We start from the raw sequence: 21054 nt of genomic DNA on the forward strand, positions 1-21054 counted from the left end.
CTACACCGACCAATACGCCACTACAAACAGAGGCTGGGTTCACAAAGGCAGGGTGAGATCACTCCAGCTGATATTCCGCTCCGTGCGTCCCGTCTCTGACCTGCCGCATTGGCATAAATTGCACTGGGGAAAAACGCGCCAGTCGCCAGATTTGACTGATCGGTATTTACTGCGGAACTCCATTAATTCAGCCTGGAGACGCAGGGGATAAAAGCACGGGATTGCAGGCGGACGGCCTCTGCCACTCTCCCTCTTTCCCCTTTCACGCACTAACCTGACTCACACTCTCCCTCTTTCCTCCTCTCATTCACTAACCTGACTCACACTCACACTCTCCCTCTTTCCTCCTCTCATCCGCTAACCTGACTCACACTCACACTCTCCCTCTTTCCTCCTCTCATCCGCTAACCCTGACTCACACTCACACTCTCCCTCTTTCCCCCTCTCATCCGCTAACTCTGACTCACACTCTCCCTCTTACCCCCTCTCATTCACTTAACTCTGACTCACACTCTCCCTCTTACCCCCTCTCATTCACTAACTCTGACTCACACTCTCCCTCTTACCCCCTCTCATTCACTAACTCTGACTCACACTCTCCCTCTTACCCCCTCTCATTCACTAACTCTGACTCACACTCTCCCTCTTACCCCCTCTCATTCACTAACTCTGACTCACACTCTCCCTCTTACCCCCTCTCATTCACTAACTCTGACTCACACTCTCCCTCTTTCCCCCTCTCATCCGCTAACCCTGACTCACACTCACTCTCTTCCTCTTTCCTTCTTTCATCCGCTAACCCTGACTCACACTCACACTCTCCCTCTTTCCCCCTCTCATCCACTAACTCTGACTCACACTCACACTCTCCCTCTTTCCCCCTCTCATCCGCTAACCCTGACTCACACTCACTCTCTTCCTCTTTCCTCCTCTCATCCGCTAACCCTGACTCACACTCACACTCTCCCTCTTTCCCCCTCTCATCCGCTAACTCTGACTCACACTCTCCCTCTTTCCCCTTTTACGCACTAACCTGACTCACACTCTCCCTCTTTCCTCCTCTCATCCGCTAACTCTGACTCACACTCTCCCTCTTTCCCCCTCTCATCCACTAACTCTGACTCACACTCTCCCTCTTTCCTCCTCTCATCCGCTAACTCTGACTCACACTCTCCCTCTTTCCCCCTCTCATCCACTAACTCTGACTCACACTCTCCCTCTTTCCCCCTCTCATTCACTAACTCTGACTCACACTCACACTCTCCCTCTTTCCTCCTCTCATCCGCTAACTCTGACTCACACTCTCCCTCTTTCCCCCTCTCATTCACTAACTCTGACTCACACTCACACTCTCCCTCTTTCCTCCTCTCATCCGCTAACTCTGACTCACACTTTCCCTCTTTCCCCCTCTCATTCACTAACTCTGACTCACACTCACACTCTCCCTCTTTCCTCCTCTCATCCGCTAACTCTGACTCACACTCTCCCTCTTACCCCCTCTCATTCACTAACTCTGACTCACACTCTCCCTCTTACCCCCTCTCATTCACTAACTCTGACTCACACTCTCCCTCTTACCCCCTCTCATTCACTTAACTCTGACTCACACTCTCCCTCTTACCCCCTCTCATTCACTAACTCTGACTCACACTCTCCCTCTTACCCCCTCTCATTCACTAACTCTGACTCACACTCTCCCTCTTACCCCCTCTCATTCACTAACTCTGACTCACACTCTCCCTCTTACCCCCTCTCATTCACTAACTCTGACTCACACTCTCCCTCTTACCCCCTCTCATTCACTAACTCTGACTCACACTCTCCCTCTTTCCCCCTCTCATCCGCTAACCCTGACTCACACTCACTCTCTTCCTCTTTCCTTCTTTCATCCGCTAACCCTGACTCACACTCACACTCTCCCTCTTTCCCCCTCTCATCCACTAACTCTGACTCACACTCACACTCTCCCTCTTTCCCCCTCTCATCCACTAACTCTGACTCACACTCACACTCTCCCTCTTTCCCCCTCTCATTCACTAACTCTGACTCACACTCTCCCTCTTACCCCCTCTCATTCACTAACTCTGACTCACACTCACACTCTCCCTCTTTCCCCCTCTCATTCACTAACTCTGACTCACACTCTCCCTCTTACCCCCTCTCATTCACTAACTCTGACTCACACTCACACTCTCCCTCTTTCCTCCTCTCATCCACTAACCCTGACTCACACTCACTCTCTTCCTCTTTCCTTCTTTCATCCGCTAACCCTGACTCACACTCACACTCTCCCTCTTTCCTCCTCTCATCCACTAACCCTGACTCTTACTCACACTCTTCCTCTTTCCTCCTCTCATGCGCTAACCCTGACTCACACACTCCCTCTTTCCTCCTCTCATCCGCTAACCCTGACTCACACTCTTACTCTCCCTCGCTCAGTGATTGCACTTGTGAGATCTCTGTCAGTCACTTAAACAGGATGATGAATATTTACTGAGGTACCGCGCTGCGATAAACGAAGAGCGGCTGTGAATGGAGGGAATCTACAGAAGGAGACCTAAATGCCTGACTGAATACTTCAGCTCGCATTAGCACTTTCACACACTGAGATGCCAGCCACAGGCTAGGCCGCTAGCGCACGAGTCCAGTAAGGCAAGAGCTCATATTACTGAGTGCTTCACGTCCCTTTTAATTCCTCATCCAATCGCAGAGTTCATTTACAGAATCAGCAAGCGTGCCCCATATTGACTAACAGGGCGGTTTTACAGCATGGGTGAGCTCCATCTGATGGCACTAAAACCTGAATCACAGAACCCAAATACGTCACCATGGTGTAAAGCAGACTAAACACAGGCGACCCCGTTTGGGTAACAGAATACCTGTATAAACACGTCATAAACAAAGGCTGTGTGTTAGACAGCGAGACTCTTCCATCCTCTCCTCACCTCAGTAGCAGAAACACTGCACCGGATCAATGCGATCTGAGCCCAGGGGAGAGAGTCACACCCAGATCCTTCCTGTTCCAGAAACACGAGCCATCTCCAACCCCGACCGTGACACCGTTCCTTCTGTATTCTGGCCGCACCACAACTCACCGTGACTGTGTTCTTTCCTATGCTTCAACAAACCTGACGATGACCATGTTCCGTTTGCGAGTTTCACCAAATCCGACCATGACTCTGTTCCATTTGTGTGCTTCACCAAACCTGACTATGACCACGCGCCATTTTCTTTTTTACCAAACCTGACCTTGACCGTGTTCCACTTGCCTGTTCCACCAAACCTGATGATGACCATGTTCCATCTGTGTGCTTGACCAAACTTGACCATGACTAATGCCCATCCATACGTTTCACTAAACCTGACCACCCCTGAGAGGAACTGTGAGCAAGGCAGTACGGCAGGCTGCTGTTATGTCCAGTGGGAGTGGCGGAGTTTCACGCGATGAGCTCGAGCTCACTCCCAGACTCAGGCTCAGGCTCAGGCTAGGCCTGTATCCCGTTTCAAGGGCGTTCAGTCAGATATATGCTCTTGACATTTCACTACGTAACATTATTCCCAGGCAAAACCAGCCCATTCAGCATTTAAACTCACCGCGCATTAAGAGCTTAGGCACAAATCCCTGAGATTTCTGCTACTTGTTTCAGCACCATCGGCCTGTGTTTAAAGCTTCAATTTTGTAGGGAGTGTATTCGATGAAGGGGGGGGGGGGCTCGTGGAGGACATCAAGCAGCACACTTCAGTATCTAGTCTGGCCAGTTGGACACGTGCCTGCAGACAGTCCCTGCCCTTGTAGGAGACTCATGCTATATAAATAATAACTAAACTTCATTTATATAGCACATTTCAAACACTTCAGCGCCATTAAATGTGCTTTACAGAAAAAGTGGCAGAAGTAAAAACAGAACTAAAAATAAAACAGTAGAATATATATAAAATAACAGTTAAATAAATTACTTAATCAAAAATACTAAGAACAATAAGATGGAAGGAACTATTTTGAAATTTAAATTAAAAAGATTAATAATTAAAAAGCTAAAATAAGTTCCTAAGGAAAAGCACATTTAAGGCGCTAGGTCTTTAGATCTCTCTTAAATATATCCACAGATTCAGATGCCTGGAAGAGCCTCATTTTTTCCACGCTGTGGTGAACATCAAAGCAGGAAGAGGAGAGGAGGCTTCAGAGCTTCTCTCTGAGCGGGAACGGTTCCGCAGATGTGGTACACCGCAGAGACAAAACCTGCCACGAGGACGAGGCCTTTTAGGGGCGGTGACACCGCGGCACTTTGAGACGGGCGCTACATCCGGCACATTCTGTTTACCGGAACGGTCGAGCGGTCTGGGGAAGAGGAGCGGAGACGGGAGCCCGCAGCTCGGCTGCAGCGTGACTGTCAGCAGGATGGATTACGCCTCCAGTTCACCTCAAACGCTCCCGAATTGTCTTCTTCACTTCCTGCCCTGAAATCCTGCGTTTGTCCTCTATCCCGCAAGTTTGCAGGCATCGCTTCCACTGAGCTGGCCCTGTTTGTTTTAACGGTTGTAAAAATAGAAAATCGTCTTTGTCTCTCTGTCTCTCCACATCCAGTTGCGTGCGAAGCTTTTTCTTTGCCAGGCTCCTGCAACGCGGCCTGAATCGGCAACGCCGAATTTGGCGTCTGTCGCTCCACTCCTCCCTGCCTCAAAAGTAAAGCCTGAAAACTCTGCAGTTCCCTCCGATGCCGGTTTTGTCACTGCTCTCTCAACTTTCCTCAAAATATGTTTGAGATCCGGGCCTGAGGACCGATACGAATGTGACCTACATTGTGAGAGAGAATAAAACTGCCTCCAAGAAGAAGCGCTGAGCGCCAGCGAAATGCCTGGAAAGGATGCAGTCCCGTGGGTTCCCTGCATTCCGTAACATTACAAGCAACGGTTTCCATGGTTTTGGTGTACTCGGGCGTTTCCTTCCTGCAGCCTCCCGTAGCTCTCAGACCACAGCGTTCCTGGTCTCGTCACACGGCAGGAGAAACAGAACCCAGCCTAGCGCCGCAAATCAGACTGGCTACCGTGGTGCTGCTCGGGTAACAGCGCAACTGAAAAACACATTGTTCTTTATGGCCCTGTGTTCGACAATGTGACACTGTAACCCCCCCCCCCATTCCTACAGCGGTAAGAATGTGCCAGAATCAGGGGGTTGTCACCACATCCAGTTGGTGGTGACATCCACCAATGGAAGCCACTTTGCCAACCTATCACCAAACCTAAGCATGTGCCCAACTTGTGCTTCACCACTCTAGACTGACTGCATGCCTGTAGTGTTCTTCACCAATCCAGACTGCCTGCACGCATGTAGGCCTAGTGTTCTACACCAATCCAGATTGTGACTGCATCCCGCTACTGTTCTACACCAAAGCTTCCCTTTGTGAACAAAACAAAGACTGAATAACAATGGGAGCTAAACAGTGACGTGACCAGAGAAACAGGAGAGAGGAAAGGGTTACAGGCTGAAAGATTACCCATAAGCCCCTACTCAGCTCCAGTTACCCACTTTGGAGGGGCAGACAGGGAGGCTGTAATTTCAGACTCCAGCACTGACATGTTTACCCACATGTCTTGAGGAACACAGTATTGTTGCTTCACCACCGAGTGGGGAGCTGGATCAAATTACACCGACAACAAACCCACCCCTAACGCAATTCTATCATTTCACTCCAATCATTTTTTATTTGATTACACGTACAGCAGGCCAGCAGCTGATGTCCAAACATTTGAGACGCATTTCAACACGCAGCCTTGAAAGGAAGCACGAAACGAGATCACGAGCAGTTGCTCATGGGATTGCGTGGGAGTGTCCAACGCAGTTTCAACAAACTCTGAAAGCAGACACACCTCATCATTATATGCAGAACTGTGGGGCAGCCAGACACCGTGGAAATCTATCTCTTCGCCGCCTGACACACACAACCCATAATACATCTCCACCGACCAGCTATCAATCACGGCTCAATTTCAGCTTCTCCGTACAGAAGACGCCGCGGAACAGCACGCTCCATCCTGAAGCTCCACCCCCGCCACACGCTATTCTTCACGCCCAAGACAAATTGATGGGGCTCCGGCACTAAAAGACCCTGATCTATATCCAAACGGCGCCGCTTCAAACCGATTGCTCTCTCAACGGCGCATCACGGGCTAGAACACAGTTGTGCTTTTGCGGATGCAATCAAGGAAAAGCAACTAGGCTAACCGTCTGGAGCGTGTGCGAAGTTAACCGCACAGGGCTAGCAATCTCCCCGTTTCAAGAAGAGAATAAGGAATGCTGTAAATCAGATGAAATTTCCCAGGTGATGCCAGCAAGAGTTCAAACACACATGAAAGGGTGATCACCTGCTGACTGGACCCCAGTAACCCAGCTGGCATGAAATGTGCTCACAATGTTACCGGAATGTTTTGTCAACGTTATAACATTGTCGCTACACGGCAGCAACATTGTGAGAATGTTTTGTGTTAGCTGGGAACACGTTTTACTAACCAGGCATTCAAACGGAATAGGACTGATGGCATTTCTATGCACCTGTAGCTTCAAGTGTAAACTTCTCAGCTTTAAGTACGAACGGAAAACACCTTTCATCTCTGCTTTGCCTCTTCTCTTATTTGTCCATCAATGTCTGTAATCAATAATGACTCTGCAGAGCAGTGTCCATCACTGTCTGTAATCAATAATGACCATTCAAAGCAATGTCCATCACGGTCTGTAATCAATAATGACAGTCAGCAGAGCAGTGTCAATCACTGTCTGTAATCAAGAATGACCATGCAGAGCAGTGTCCATAACTATCTGTAATCAATAATGACAGTCAGCAGAGCAGTGTCAATCACTGTCTGTAATCAATAAAGACCATGCAGAAGTGTCAATCACTGTCTGTAATCAAGAATGACCATTCAGAGCAGTGTCCATCACTGTCTGTAATCAATAATGACCAAGCAGAACAGTTTCCATCACTGTCTGTAATCAATAATGACCATGCAGGAGAACAGTGTCTATCACTGTCTGTAATCAAGAATGACCATTCAGAGCAGTGTCCATCATTGTCTGTAATCAATAATAACCATGCAGGAGAACAGTTTCTATCACTGTCTGTAATCAATAATGACCAAGCAGAACAGTTTCCATCACTGTCTGTAATCAATAAAGACCATGGAGGAGAACAGATTCCCTCACTGTACTGGGAGTTCATCCACAGCACTGAGAGAAAGTCTTATCAATTATGAAGGAATAACCGCTAGATATGATCAGAGCAAATGGAAAAATTCCACCCCAGCAGTCCTGCCCAGCTCCTAACCCCCCCCCCCCCCCACCCATTACATTACATTACATTATAGGCATTTAGCTGACGCTCTTATCCAGAGCGACTTACAACAGTGTAACCAAACTCAGGATCAAGTCCACTTAAGTCCATTGAATAAAATGCAGATAAAAGCCTTTACTATAGTAGCATACAGTAAGGAACAACAAGATAGTCTGAACCAAAAAAATTTTTTTTTTTTTTTTTTTTTTTTTTTTAAATAGTTATGGGAGAGGGTTTAGGGTTGGTATGTCGTACCAACCACGACATACCACTGAAAATCCCTAAAATAGAATCACTGCACAGAATCTCGTCCACAATTCATAATTAAACAACACTTGCAGAATCACAGCCAATTTGTTTGACTCCACACCCCACACAGATTTTCAGCACGCGAGATCCCCACACTACCCCCACCCACACACATACGCAGTCACCCTACCTTTATGCTAGGGAACAGTTGTAGCTCTCGTCTGCTCAGGGGATGGGGGATGGGGGATGGAGAACACTTTGTGCCTCATCGCAGCCATTACTACATTTATATTTGAGCCATTTATCAGACGCTCCATAGTGAATTATATCCACAGCGACTTACGCAACTTTAGCATTGTCACATAGAGTCCATTTGTACAGCTGGATATATACTGGAGCAGTTCAGGTTAAGTAACCTTGAGCAGGGCGCTACGGCAGTGTCCTGCCTGGGAATCAAACCTGCGACCTTCAGGCTGCAGACCCGGGCCCTTGCCCACTTCACTCACCGAAGATGTTGGTGGAATGTCCTTTCTTGGCGAGGGGCTTGAGCTCGTTGTGGCCCCACCCGTACTGCCTGTAGCTGTCCCACGCGTGCTTCATCATCTGAAATGAACACACACACACACACACACACACACACACAAGGTCAATAAACCCTCCCTGATTCACGTCCCAAAAACCGAACACCCTGCAGTTAGGATGAGCACGCCCAGGGGACCGCCTCCCTCTTCCTCAGACAGCAGACAGCATGTGGACCGTGCATCAGTCTGAGGCTGTGATAAAGGAAATGTCACCGCTGATCTACAATGCATTTCCCCAAAACAAGTTTCCTCCAATTTGCAATTTGGGGCTGTTGCCTGAAGTGCCAACCCTTTAATGGGCCATTAATTAGCAATATATTTCAGCTTCTTCCACCGTAGCATTTGGCTGTTGTGAAACTCAATATAACTGTTTATATATTTTTGCGACGAGCTACGTTTATTTGAACAAGCGACAGTCGTCCTTATTCAGGGTGACTGCTAATGTGCAGACGTTCTGCAAGCTGTCAGAGCTGGCATGCCACGCTTGAGGGTACTCCAGGAATGTCCTACACCAGATGTACAGCGGTTACTCTCTGCATATAAAATATCTCTTATATGCTTCACTTGTACTCAGAACTACTTAAATAGCCAACATTTCACACGTTTACCTATCTCACAGCAAGAGGCAAAAGATCGTACTTCAAGGCTTCACAAGGTAGCTGTGAGGTCACCAAACTTCCAGTCACAAGTCCAGTTCCCTCAGCTCTACACTGCAAACCAGTTTTAGCTCTACATTACACACAGCCATAAATTTAAGAAAATAAATGAGCACGTCAAAACTCATAGTCCAGTTTGGGCAAACATGCCTAATTGAGTAATTAGCCTAGCTGAGGCACTTATTGTAAATGAGCATTTCAGCCACTGTGGAAGTGCTTTCAGACTGTAAAGAGTGAAGAAAGTTGAATTTCAGACCCTTCCAGACAAAGGCACTGTTTAGGCCACAATGAAGCAGTCATTCCTCAAAGCAGATGAGAGGTCCTCTGAAACCATTCACTGTACCGGCATCCAATCAACATCCATTGTTCCTTTAACGTCTCTGTGCTGCTGCTGAGGATGAGACAATGAGCGGCTTTTTGTCCACACTTTCACGTTAAAGCCTCTCTGGTGTCATTGTGGGGACGCATCCTCTCAAGAGCTGCAGTAACACCGTTTGTTGGATGCGTGGGCCCCCACCAGCTCAGACTTAACAAATAAACAACGTCGGGACTGTTTATTTCTCTGTGTGCTCTTTCACAACTACGAGTGAGACACTGCGGTACATTACAACAGATACACCTGCCAGCGACTGACATCTACAGGCATTCTACATCTAAAGGAAACGGGCGTAGACAGATCGGTTATGTCCTCGACTGCTGACGTCATTTGCTGTATGTGTATACGGAACAGAGCGTGTGCAATTACAGGAAAAACACACAGAAGAGACCGTGTCCGATTATGGGAATACAAAAGGGCGCACTGGGCTCAGGAGAGAGAGTGTGTGATTACCGCAAACAGACGCCACCGAGCGCGTGCAATTTGAGGGAAGGCGGAGAAGGAGACAGTGGGCTGGGTTGAGATCGACACCGTGCACTTACTGCATGATTATGAGCGAGCCGCGTCTTTCCCTGCAGCAGCCGTTTCCTACGGACCAGCTGCCGCTGCGTTTTATTTTTCAGCGCTAACCGAATTAGCTGCGCTATTAATACACACCGCACAAACAACAGCACACACGGAGACTCGCGTATCAGCTAGTTATTACCTTGGCTTTGATTCTCTGCTTGCTCAGCCAGGGCATGAAGCAACAAACAAAAACAACAGTTCAGACAAACACAAATCAGGCCTCAGACTAAACCCAAAATCAGCGCTGAGCCCATCCCAAACCAGCTTCAGGACCAAACACAAACTATCTCCCAGACCAAAACCCAAACCTCATTCAGAACCAAACCCAAACTAGCGCCCCAACCAAACCTCAAATCAGATTCAGGACCAAACCCAAATTAGCCCCCTGACCAAACCCCAAACCTGATTCAGAACCAAACCCAAACCAGCTTCCAGACCAAATCCAATGTGCATACACAGCTGTTTACAAACAGTTCTCAGACTAATGCTCATCCCCCCTCCCAAACTTCTCCTACACCCATTTCCCAACCAGCTTTGAGTCCATGAAGACCACCTCCATAGCTGCACAGTGCCAATTCAGCTTCAACCTTTTAGTTCGTTCCAAAAACATGTTCTGGACCATTACATTTTTTCAATAGAGGCCATGAAACACAGCATGCCGGTACAGCAACACATCACTGCAAACATCTTCCAGAAGCTCTGAAAGTTTCTTTGTCATAATCAAATTGTCAACTTGAGATGTTACTGCTACATAATTATGGATCAGTATGAATTACTACATTTCTTACAGGCACAATATTCTATAATATATATGTCCATGTACACCTACACCCTTTTGCTACAACACACAAATTAACTGTAAAAGTATGACAGACAGTAAAGCAGTCCCCAGTGCATTGCACAGGGCTTAAAAACCTGTAGACTGGCCATCAATGGGAGATCGGTGGATGGCAGGATAAAAGTGCTTCCCTCGTTTTCAGGCTCAGTGCACAGAGGAGACCAGACTGACTTTTACCATTTGAAATATCTGCTGCTCAGATAAAAGGCCTGTTCCTTGAAATTCCCATAACCCTGCAGTGTGAAGGGCGGGGGCAAAGGGGAGTGTCTTCTTCTGCCCAGCCGTGTTCCACTCTGATGTCACACACGACTCACAAAGGGTCAGACAAGTTTAGAAAAACGCTGGGTTTTTAAAAGCGGACTGGGAATTTCACAAGGTCTCCATTTTGGCTGCGTCTTTCGTCCTCTTTCTTTAAAGTTTAACGGCTTCTTTCCACCGCTCTCTCTTTCACACTCACGGTCTTTCTCTCTCTAGCTCTCCCTCTCTGTGAAAACGATTACTGCGGCTCAGTCCAGACACCACAGCCTCCTCCGGGCTGGAGTCCCACCAATCCGACGGCGAAATGTGAATAAATTAGCCGAGGCCCAAACGAAGGCCAGGCCTCCGCAAACTTCATGACAGAGAGAAGTTAATTACTGTGGCCCTCCTCTCTGGAGCTGACTGCTGTTAATATCCGGCTGAAGATTCATTCATTAAGTTTCGACCTTCGTGTCTCCTCCTGTAGGGCTGACAGGCGGGGTCCTCAGTCGCAGGAGAGATCGCTATCGAGGATGAGTCCTCTGGGTCACAATCCAGGAGGAGCACCCAGGCCCTGTTACCTCCATCACCCACACGAACCGTGCGCTTGCTGAGGCTGACCATACAAAACGGGCAAGCATCACCACGACGGGCGGTAATAATTCCTATGAGGCACCGAAACGAATCCTGGCTCTGCCTCCATCTGGAGCGCGTTTCTGGCGCGTTTCCTTCCCCCCCCCCTCATCCACGGGCGTTAGGGGGCTTTACGAGCGGAAGCTGCTGATGTGTGGGAAATGCTTCATGAAGGACTGGGAGGCATCAGTCCCCCCGTACCGCCTCATTTTCCACACCGCGCGTCTGCGGACCGCGGGGCCAACGCCCTTTTAAATCACACCGGCCCGTTTGGACTCCTTTCCCGAGAGGTGAGCGGCGGGCGGATCGAGTCTGGAGAACGGGCGGGGCGCTGACGTTCACGGCGGCTCGTAATCTCTCAGTACCATTTTTGATAATCAGACACCGGCTGAGACCAATCCCCGTTTTATTAGCAAGTGGGATAAACACACGTCTGTTAGAAACATCCCCCCGCCCCCAAGCATTTCCACGTCTGTTACATCCGATCGGCAGTTCCCCGATATGTAAGCCTATACGTTTCCAATCACTTAGCATTTTCTTGAGTATGTGTTGCGTAGTTTACACCAGCTCTCCCCATACATACATCCATTACTAACCAATCAGCATTCGTCGATTAAAATGCGTTTTTATTATACACCAATCAGCATTCTCCCTGTATTTACATTACAGATCAGGGTTCCTGCAGCATTAGCGCATCTACAAGATAGCACCTCCTCACTATTAATAGCATCTCCTCACTATTTATAGCACCTCCTCAGTATTTATAAAACGTGACAAAGTGTTTCTGTGTTAAATGAACAAGACTTCTGATATGTTCGCTACATATTCCTTAACATTGGTTTTTTTTGCTCCTGCCAAGAGGCACTAATAAGGCAAATTCTGCAACTATTCCGTGGGATAAATATACCATTCAGAAAGCGAAATTATAATGGGAATGAGGTAGTTAACCAAGACCTCATTTATTACCGCAGACAAAGTTTTAAATGAGAAGATTTTCTAATCCATCCCTGAAATGGGTTTGGAGGCTGGCCAAAAACTGCAATACAGAAAAGAATGAAACAGGGGTTCAGTATGCCTGTGTGTGTGTGTGTGTGTGTGTCCTTGTATACTGCAGAGTGTATGAAATGTAAAAGCAGGGGCACATCTTGTATTTTGTAATCTTTGAGTAACGAGGATCATACCTGTATAGGTAACTGAGTTAAAAACTGCGTTTTTTCCCCCAAGAATACAAACTTCAGGCAACGCTGGTAAATCTGGGCTCTTTTATATTTCTCAGTGTTTTCGTTGTTCTACTGGACGCATGGGAGGCTGAAATCTGTAACAGCAGCTGTCCGTGACTGCGGTGTAAATATTTTATTTGAGGAGGAAGACGATAGGACGCAGGACGACAGCTGTGATAAAAGGCTACGCCTGCCGTGCAGTCGGACTGATGATGCGTCCGGGGAACCAGGTCGAGCCACGCTGACCTTCACAGTGGCCCTTCTCTGTCCCAGCATGCACAGGGTGGAAATAAGACTGGCAGCACTATTACACTCGCCTTGAGCCGTCCCTTACACACACACACACCCCTGTATCACATAGAAGGGAGGCTTTTTACCCAAGATGCACTCAATTACTACCGCCTGGCAAACATAAGACCTTATTTACCCCTGAATATTATAGCCTGGTGGGCATTCGTGCCTTAGGCTATTGCTGCCTGACAGGCGTAAGACCCTATATACGTATACATATCATAACCTGTCAGGCATTTATTTAACCCAAAGTTTAGCCTGGCTGGCCCTTTTCACTGAACATTATAGCCTGGCAGGCATTTAGCCCTTATTTACCCTTGAATGTTATAGCTTGGCAGTTATTTGGCCCATACACATGCCTGAATATTACCGCTTAGCAATTGGGCCTTCCGTACCTGCTTAACGTTACAGTTTGAACTAAGCTCGATCTGGCCCCCTTCCCATGCAGCCGAGACGCGGGTGAACCGCGCGGCGAGAATTTACATCCGTGGCATTAGCATGTAAAAGCACGCTCCGAGCTGCTCTCTTCCGAGTTAACAACGTGAATAAAAATGGCTCTTGATATAAACATAGTTTATGAAGCCTGACGCGCGCGAGGTTGCCGGGGCAGCGCGGGCGAGAGGAAGGTCATATGCAAATTCATTTGTCACGGCCGCGCTCCATTTCGATGCTGCTGGCGGCAGGAAAACAGGCTCTCTTCATTTGAGGACTGAAGGCTATTCCCCAGACGCGGGGAAGGCGAAGGTACCCGCAGCGAACGTACGCTGCATTTCTTCATCACGCGCGAATCAAAATATGCAAATGCGGTCCTTTAAATTTATGTTGACTATATTTTTATAGTTTCCTAGGCCCGTCTCACAAAAACCTGTTCCTCCGGCAGTGGCCGTACCTTTAATGTGTCTGTTATCAAATTCCATAAATAAGATATGGATCTTTAATGGAGCCATAAAGCTCGGTGTCTTGCAGACGTACTCTTTGAAGGGAATAAGGTGTCATTGCCTGGGACTTCAACTGCCAGTTACCCAACACAAACTGCACACCGCAACAACAAAAGAAAATGTTTCTGAAATGCTATTTTATGTCAGTTCTGTTATTTTTTCAAAAAGAAAACGATAATAGTACGCAATATATATTATTGTAAATTGGCATGCTATCATTATATCATAATATTTATTTCAGAAAAGAATCTGAATATGTATATTACTGAAGGTACTAAAATGTCCTTGTAGTCAACTATCCTAAACAAACCGACTTCACTTTTTTTTGTTCCCTAAATTCTTATGACTGCCCCCCTCACCTCAAGGTTTCTCAGCAGGAGACAGATGACATACAGATCGTGCTTGGGTCCTCTGTTTAAATAGGGTCTACCCATATGGCACACTCCTGTTCCAGTCTCACTATGAGAGATAGTGTAACACTTTACCCATGAGCCTCTGGGGAGGAGTCCAGCCCCACGGCTAGAGGGCCTCAGTTTTTAAACAGTGCGGCGGCTGACCTACTTCCACGCAGTAGGGCCGAACGCAACCGCATTCATCACCCGTCCGACCCCCCCCCCCCCCGAGACCAAACCGCCAGTGACCCCCCACAGCGCGGGTCAAAGCGATGTTCCAACTCGCTCCTCTTCACCCATCAATCGCAGAAACACCCGATCAGGGAGGCTGCCCCAGGGGCTCCTGAACGAAGCCCGCCCCACAGCCTAAATACTGGCACCGGCAAACAGAACACAGCCTTCATTTCAACCCTGTAACCGTGGAAACTTCTCACTTTGAGGCTTAGAAGCCCTTCCTTTAAGAACGGACTGGTTTTATTTATGTGATAGGCACAGCCTCTTATCCAAAGCAGGTTGGTTGATGGAGATGCACGTTTGCTGAAAGCTCTCGTTGAACCTGGCGAGGAACATGGTGCCAGAAGCTTGCACGCAACACTTCAGCGCTTTCCTGCAGAACGTACTCCTGAGGCCCGGCCCATTCCCTAAGCTGCTCTCTCACCGCACAGATTAGAAACAATAACATACACTGCAAAAAACCTGCGTGCATACACACGACACACTGAAGCAGCCATTCACATGTACATGACACTTTAAAATGCCCTGCGCATGACCATGACACACTTTAAAATGCCCAGGGTGCACTCACACGGGGTAGCGAGTGCATGCGTATGGAAACTGCCCAGAGTGTGAGAGAGCGAATAGGGTAGACCTACTGACAGAGTGTGTGTCTGTGTCTGTGTCTGTGTGTGTGTCTGCACATGTACATGTGTCTGTGTCTGTGAGATAGTTATACAGTGATATACTCAGCACTAACCCCTGTAAGCAGCGATAGCATCTCTTCTGCTCTAGTCCACAGGCTCCTCAAACAGGCGGCCTTTCCACAGACCGTGAGAACACAGCACCAGTAGCAGGGCTGGGAAAGGCTTCAGCACGTCTGCGAGAGCGATGCGTAACAGCGCCAGGCGGACAGTTATACCGCCACGGAACTCCACGCCGAGGATTTACTCCTCCGGACTTTTTATCCGAGAGGGGCATCGAGGAGGCGAAACTGCGGAAGGCCATTAATCAGAGCCGCTCGCTCGGCGTTAAATCTGAACCCGCCTGCCTCTCACCGCCCCGCACAGTGACAGCAGAACGCGGCCAGCGGCGTGCGTTTAACGCCGATCGCGTAGTAAATTAGAAGGGCGGTCGCGCGGAACAAACGCGGCTCCGCGCTACGCGTTCTGCGACCGCGGCGAGACGGAAATGGCGCCCTCGGGGGGGGGGAGGTATCCGCGCCTCGCCGCTTTCCCTTCGTCGCGCGCAGTCACGAAGGACGAGGCGTTTCGCGGATGCGCAGTTTGGAGCGTAAAGAACATCGCTTTGCCGTTACATAGCTTCACATAAGCACAGTGAAGACACAAAACAATATGCTTTTGTTCTGTGGGTATTATTCACACACTGCAACCTCAAGTGACAAAGAGGGACCGCGCATCACTGCGAAGATCAGCCTCTGTAGCTCGCACAGCGATGCACTCAAAGCCATGCGGAGGTCATTTCAGCCACCTGTGACCAGAGAGAGACACTCGTAAACATGTTTCCTGGCAGTCATGGCGGATGACCGCGGACTCGGTCAGCGAGCTCTGGTCGGTGTGTACGCAGCTGCGCGGGCCCGCTAACGACCCTCATGATCTGCACCCGGAGCCGCTTCACACGTTCACACGACGGACGAATGACACGTGTGCCGCAAGCGCCGCCAACGTTTCGCACAAACATGGCGTTCCAGGTCAGCCGATGGCGCGCGCGGGATTCAGTCCCGCACAGGTACCACGGCAACGTCTGGAGCGCAAACCTGGAGGAGTGAGGTGCTGGGGGTGCCTCTTCCTCTCTGTCAGCTCTCCGTACCTTCCACTTCACCAGCCATGCGCTAATTAAACAAACTCATTAGTCTGGAGTGCCACTGGAGCAGGCAGCAGCATCTGTGAGGATGGTCCATGTGTTCATCTCCACGCTTTTTTTGAGACTGAGGAACATGGCTGCCTCCATCTCCACACTGTTCTACAGACTGTGAGGAACATGGCTGCCTCCATCTCCACACTGTTCTAGAGACTGTGAGGACCATGGATGCCCTCATCTCCACGCTGTTTTTGAGACTGAGGAATATGGCTGCCTTCATCTCCACACTGTTCTAGAGACTGTGAGGACCATGGATGCCCTCATCTCCACGCTGTTTTTGAGACTGAGGAATATGGCTGCCTTCATCTCCACACTGTTCTAGAGACTGTGAGGACCATGGATGCCCTCATCTCCACGCTGTTTTTGAGACTGAGGAATATGGCTGCCTTCATCTCCACACTGTTCTACAGACTGTAAGGAACAAGGCTGCCTTCATCTCCGCACTGTTCTATAGACTGAGGAACATGGATGCCTCCATCTCTACACTGCTCTATAGATGGTACAAACAGATGAGAATGAAAGGAGCTGACACTCTCCACCCAGTACTTCAAACACACTGCAGCCTTTCGGTCTCACCAAATGAGGGCTTGCCGGGTGCAGAGACAGAGGCTCTGCTGCAAACAAACAGCAGCAGCAGCCAAAGCAAAACTACACAGCGTATAAATATCTCCCGCCTCATAATCGCCCGTTACCCTGGGAGCGTTGTTCCGTCCCTGTGAGGAAGCCCCAGCCCTTCAGTGCCGCGAGAACGCAGCCGACTCGCGTGCGGACGGCTAAGGGCGCGGGCGACCTGCCGAAACATCCGCCCGGCCATGCACACTACGCAGAGGCACCAAAGGGGAAGGAGCGTAATGACTTTCATAACGTCGGCGCCTCCAGCTCTGCTGCTCTCCAGCGGGGCTGCAGCGGCGCATGCTTAAACAGAGGCCGTCTCCGGCCCCACGCCGGTCACTCTGTGAGCACGCTCCCGCTCCCGCGTCGGGGTCTGCAGCTAAAAAACGCCGCCCCTGAGCCCCCAGCCCGCACTGGAGCCTTCAGGCACGACTCCCAGGGGAACTCTGCAGGACCAGCTAACACTCCACGGTGAGAAGGTTACTCTATGGAGAAATTAATCAAAAGTTTAATCAAACGGCAATTAAACAAAATATGAACCGTTACATTTAACAAGGTTTCGAGTGTAAGGTGAAGAGGTACTTCACTGTGAAAAGAAACCAAAAAAAAGAGAAAAACACAACCAAAAGTGCAGTCAAAAAAAGGACTGCACTGCACAACGAAAGAAGTGATGTAATGGCAAAGCCATTCTTTTGGTGAATGTACTGTGGCCAAAAAAACTAAGCTGCTGATGAACGATCACCTGGTACATTTTAAATCAATATACGTTTCTCAATTAACCAGGCCGAGTTTAGCCAGAACGAGAACCTATGAGGAGACAGGGCTATACCTCTCTGCTGTCTGTCTGCCACACGGTGGTGTTTTTGAGGACACAGTTCCGCCTGTTTCAGTTGACGCTGTGTGCTCGCTTGTGTACGGCTGCCGTAGTTACGGTCTCCAAGGAGAGACGCAGGTGATCTATTTCTCCATCTCCCTGAGAATCATTTCATTATCTGCACAGGGTACACAAGCAGCCAGCCAGCCCGCCCTCAATATTCCAGCATTTTCCAGGGCAACTCGCACAGAACCCCTGGCCAGGGACTGGTGATGCGTTTCAGCAACACTGCCGAGCGCATCGAACCGCCAGCGGAGATTTCTGAAGATCATACACTGATGACATCACTCAAGACTGGTCTGTTGACAATAAAGGCAACCAGTCTCTGGTCTGTTAAGGAGAAATAACCCTCAATCAAATCCCGTACTCACATCTCACATCTCACAAATCCTGTAGCAGGAAGAACATCCCCTGTGCCAACTTTAAAAACATCAAGACTAAATATACAAGGTCTTAATAGGCATGGGAGCAGGGGAACTGCAAATAGCAAAGAAATTCTTCGAGGGAAATATGCTGTCTTAACAAAAATAAGTCCCCAAAGGACACAGAGGTAAGAGCCAAAGGGTCTGCTATTGTATCAGCTCAATTTTACAAGAGATACGGCCTACGACTGCATTGTTACTAAGACTGTAGCTCGATCCCATTTAACATATCCAATTGGCTGCTTTCTATGTTCAGCCATCGATTTTAATGAGAAGCCATATTCCAGTAATTGCATTTCTGCGAAACTGGCACTCTGGAGAAGGGTGCAAATTGTCAGCTGCCGTGACAGCATCACGAGAGTCCCATAATTCTGCCCAGAGAGAAACCTGTGAGCACTCAGGCCCTTCCGGAAGCACTCATCCCTCACAAATACCCCCGGGGTTTTCCGGAGGGGAGAATCGGGGGGGATCGAGCAGCCGGATCCGTCTCTGGCTGTCTCTTGACTTGACAGCTGGGAGTCAGAACTGCAATCTCAGTAAAAACACACTATACATGTTTTAGAGAGACGAGGTGCAGGGCTAGCTGTGTCTGCCAGTCTGGCAATACAGTGAATCCTGCCTTTGCTGTATCTGTTAAGGGTTTTGTGCTGTTGATGACAAGGCACTGCCTTAGTCTGCTGTATCGGGTACATCAATGTTTAACCGTTTCAAAATGGAGCCTTATCTGCTGGCAAAGCATTTTATTTCTCTTACTAAACCAGGATGAGTCCAGCAAGAATAAGAGCTTCTGATTGGTGCTTCATGGAGCCCATGAGGAGACGGGACTACTGCTTTCTGGTGTCTGCCTGCTGCATGGTGGTGTTGTTAGGGACACGGCCCTGTCGGTTTTATGCGATGCGCCGTGTTTGCGCGCAGCTGCTGTACTGTCGGTCTCTAAGGAGGGACGCAGGTGATCTCTCCTCCTCCACGTCGCTCAGAACCAGTTCATTATCCATTTCATTATCTGGGCTGCTATGCCGCCGATTCAAAAACAAGGCAAATTAGTCTGGCTAGGCGGTCCTCGAACTGCACATCCTGGGGCACCCATACAGAACCTGTGACTATGTACGGGATAAGTCCTTCAACATCGAGCCTGCTGAAGGACCTGGGACTCAGGTGAGGAAGAGATTTCTGGAAGTCATACTGTGATGACATCGCTCATCATTGGGCTGCTGAGGTGGCCAGCTCGCATTGACTGGTGACTTGTGAAACCGGGCCGAAGCCACTCAGAACCAGCCTAAAACTGACGGCAGCCAATTAGAGGAGTGTCAGAGAAAGTTAGGAAGGGAAAGTCTCTCGCTCAGAGGTGTGAGAGTCAGAATAAGAGTCAATAACTAAAAAAAAAAAAACAGCACAGCACGAACAGGAAGGAGTCAGGAAGAGTACATCTGCACCTGAGAGGACCAACGGATATAGAACACAAAGCTGTTAAATAAATTAACTTAAGGACAGCACCCTTCTCGGGAGATAGAAGGGAGACTGACGCGTTTCGGAGACAAGCTCCTTCATCAGAGATATGAAACACAGAGAATGAAGGGAAAATCCCATCCCAACCCTCCCCTAACAGGAAGAGCAACTTCTCAAATCAGATAAAATTATCAAGACAGTCTCTGTGCAGCTTTTTCCTCAACTGTTCTCACACCTACACTTCACACAGACCCAATCAGCCGAAGGTTTCACACAAAAACCTCCAAAACCCAAAAAAAGAAAAAATGTGAAAAAATGTGAAATCCAGGAACAGGAACTGCAAAGACCGCTGTTAACCGCAAAGACTGCTGTAAATGGCAATAGACCGCTGTAAGCCGCAAAAACTGCCGTAAACAACAAGGGCTCCTATAAACTGCAAATACTGCGGAAAACCAAAAAGACTGCTGTAAACCACAGACTGCTGTAAACCGCAAAGACTGCTGTAAACCGCAAAGACTGCTGTAAACTGCAAAGACTGCTGTAAACTGCAAAGACTGCTGTAAACCACAGACTGCTGTAAACTGCAAAGACTGCTGTAAACTGCAAAGACCGCTGTAAACCAGAGACTGCTGTAAACTGCAAAGACCGCTGTAAACCAGAGACTGCTGTAAACTGCAAAGGCTGCTGTAAACCGCACTCAGGCACTCACATGCACACACACACACACACACACACACAGAAGACAGGCATCACACACACACACACACACACACAGAAGACAGGCATCACACACACACACACACAAGATAGGTGTCTCTCATGCACACACAAATGCGCGCACACACACACACACACACACACACACACAGAGGACAAGTGTCTCAAATAACATGGAGTCGGAGAAGGAGCTAGTCAGGAATATGTCAGAGAAGTAAATTATTACTGTGACCTACAGCACAGCAACAAGATAAACACGCACTCCCGTACAAACCACGACAGGCAGGCCCAGACTGAATTCACACAGCCACGGGCGGGAAACAAAGGGGCTTTTCTAGCAACCAGAACCGAATTTTGTGCATCAGCTAAAGAAAGAACAGAGATGGCAATCGTGAGGCGGCTCAGACTCCCAGTGAAATCGGTCGGCCGGGCGGTCTACGCTGGGGACGGATCATGTTCACCACACAGCTTACCGAGATGAAACACCGTCGGCAGTTAGCTGTGCCTGCAGGCAGACAGCTCCAGGAAAAAGCCCCGTGTTCGTACAGCAGGCCCCCGGGGAACGCGCGCCTGGCTGTTTTCACGC

General features: G+C 48.8%; 1 protein-coding gene across 3 annotated transcripts in view; it reads right to left on the reverse strand.

The window, feature by feature from the left end:
- LOC118214083 (mannosyl-oligosaccharide 1,2-alpha-mannosidase IB-like) overlaps window positions 1-21054 on the reverse strand; it is a 101113-nt gene that overhangs the window by 52942 nt on the left and 27117 nt on the right. For all 3 annotated transcript variants that reach the window (XM_035393584.1, XM_035393583.1, XM_035393585.1), the window contains one exon: window positions 8081-8177. In XM_035393584.1, coding sequence (XP_035249475.1) covers window positions 8081-8177 — 97 coding nt within the window. The remainder of the gene's footprint in view (window positions 1-8080; window positions 8178-21054) is intronic.

The sequence above is a fragment of the Anguilla anguilla genome, chromosome 15 (genome assembly GCF_013347855.1).
Source record: "Anguilla anguilla isolate fAngAng1 chromosome 15, fAngAng1.pri, whole genome shotgun sequence".
NCBI lineage: Eukaryota > Metazoa > Chordata > Actinopteri > Anguilliformes > Anguillidae > Anguilla > Anguilla anguilla.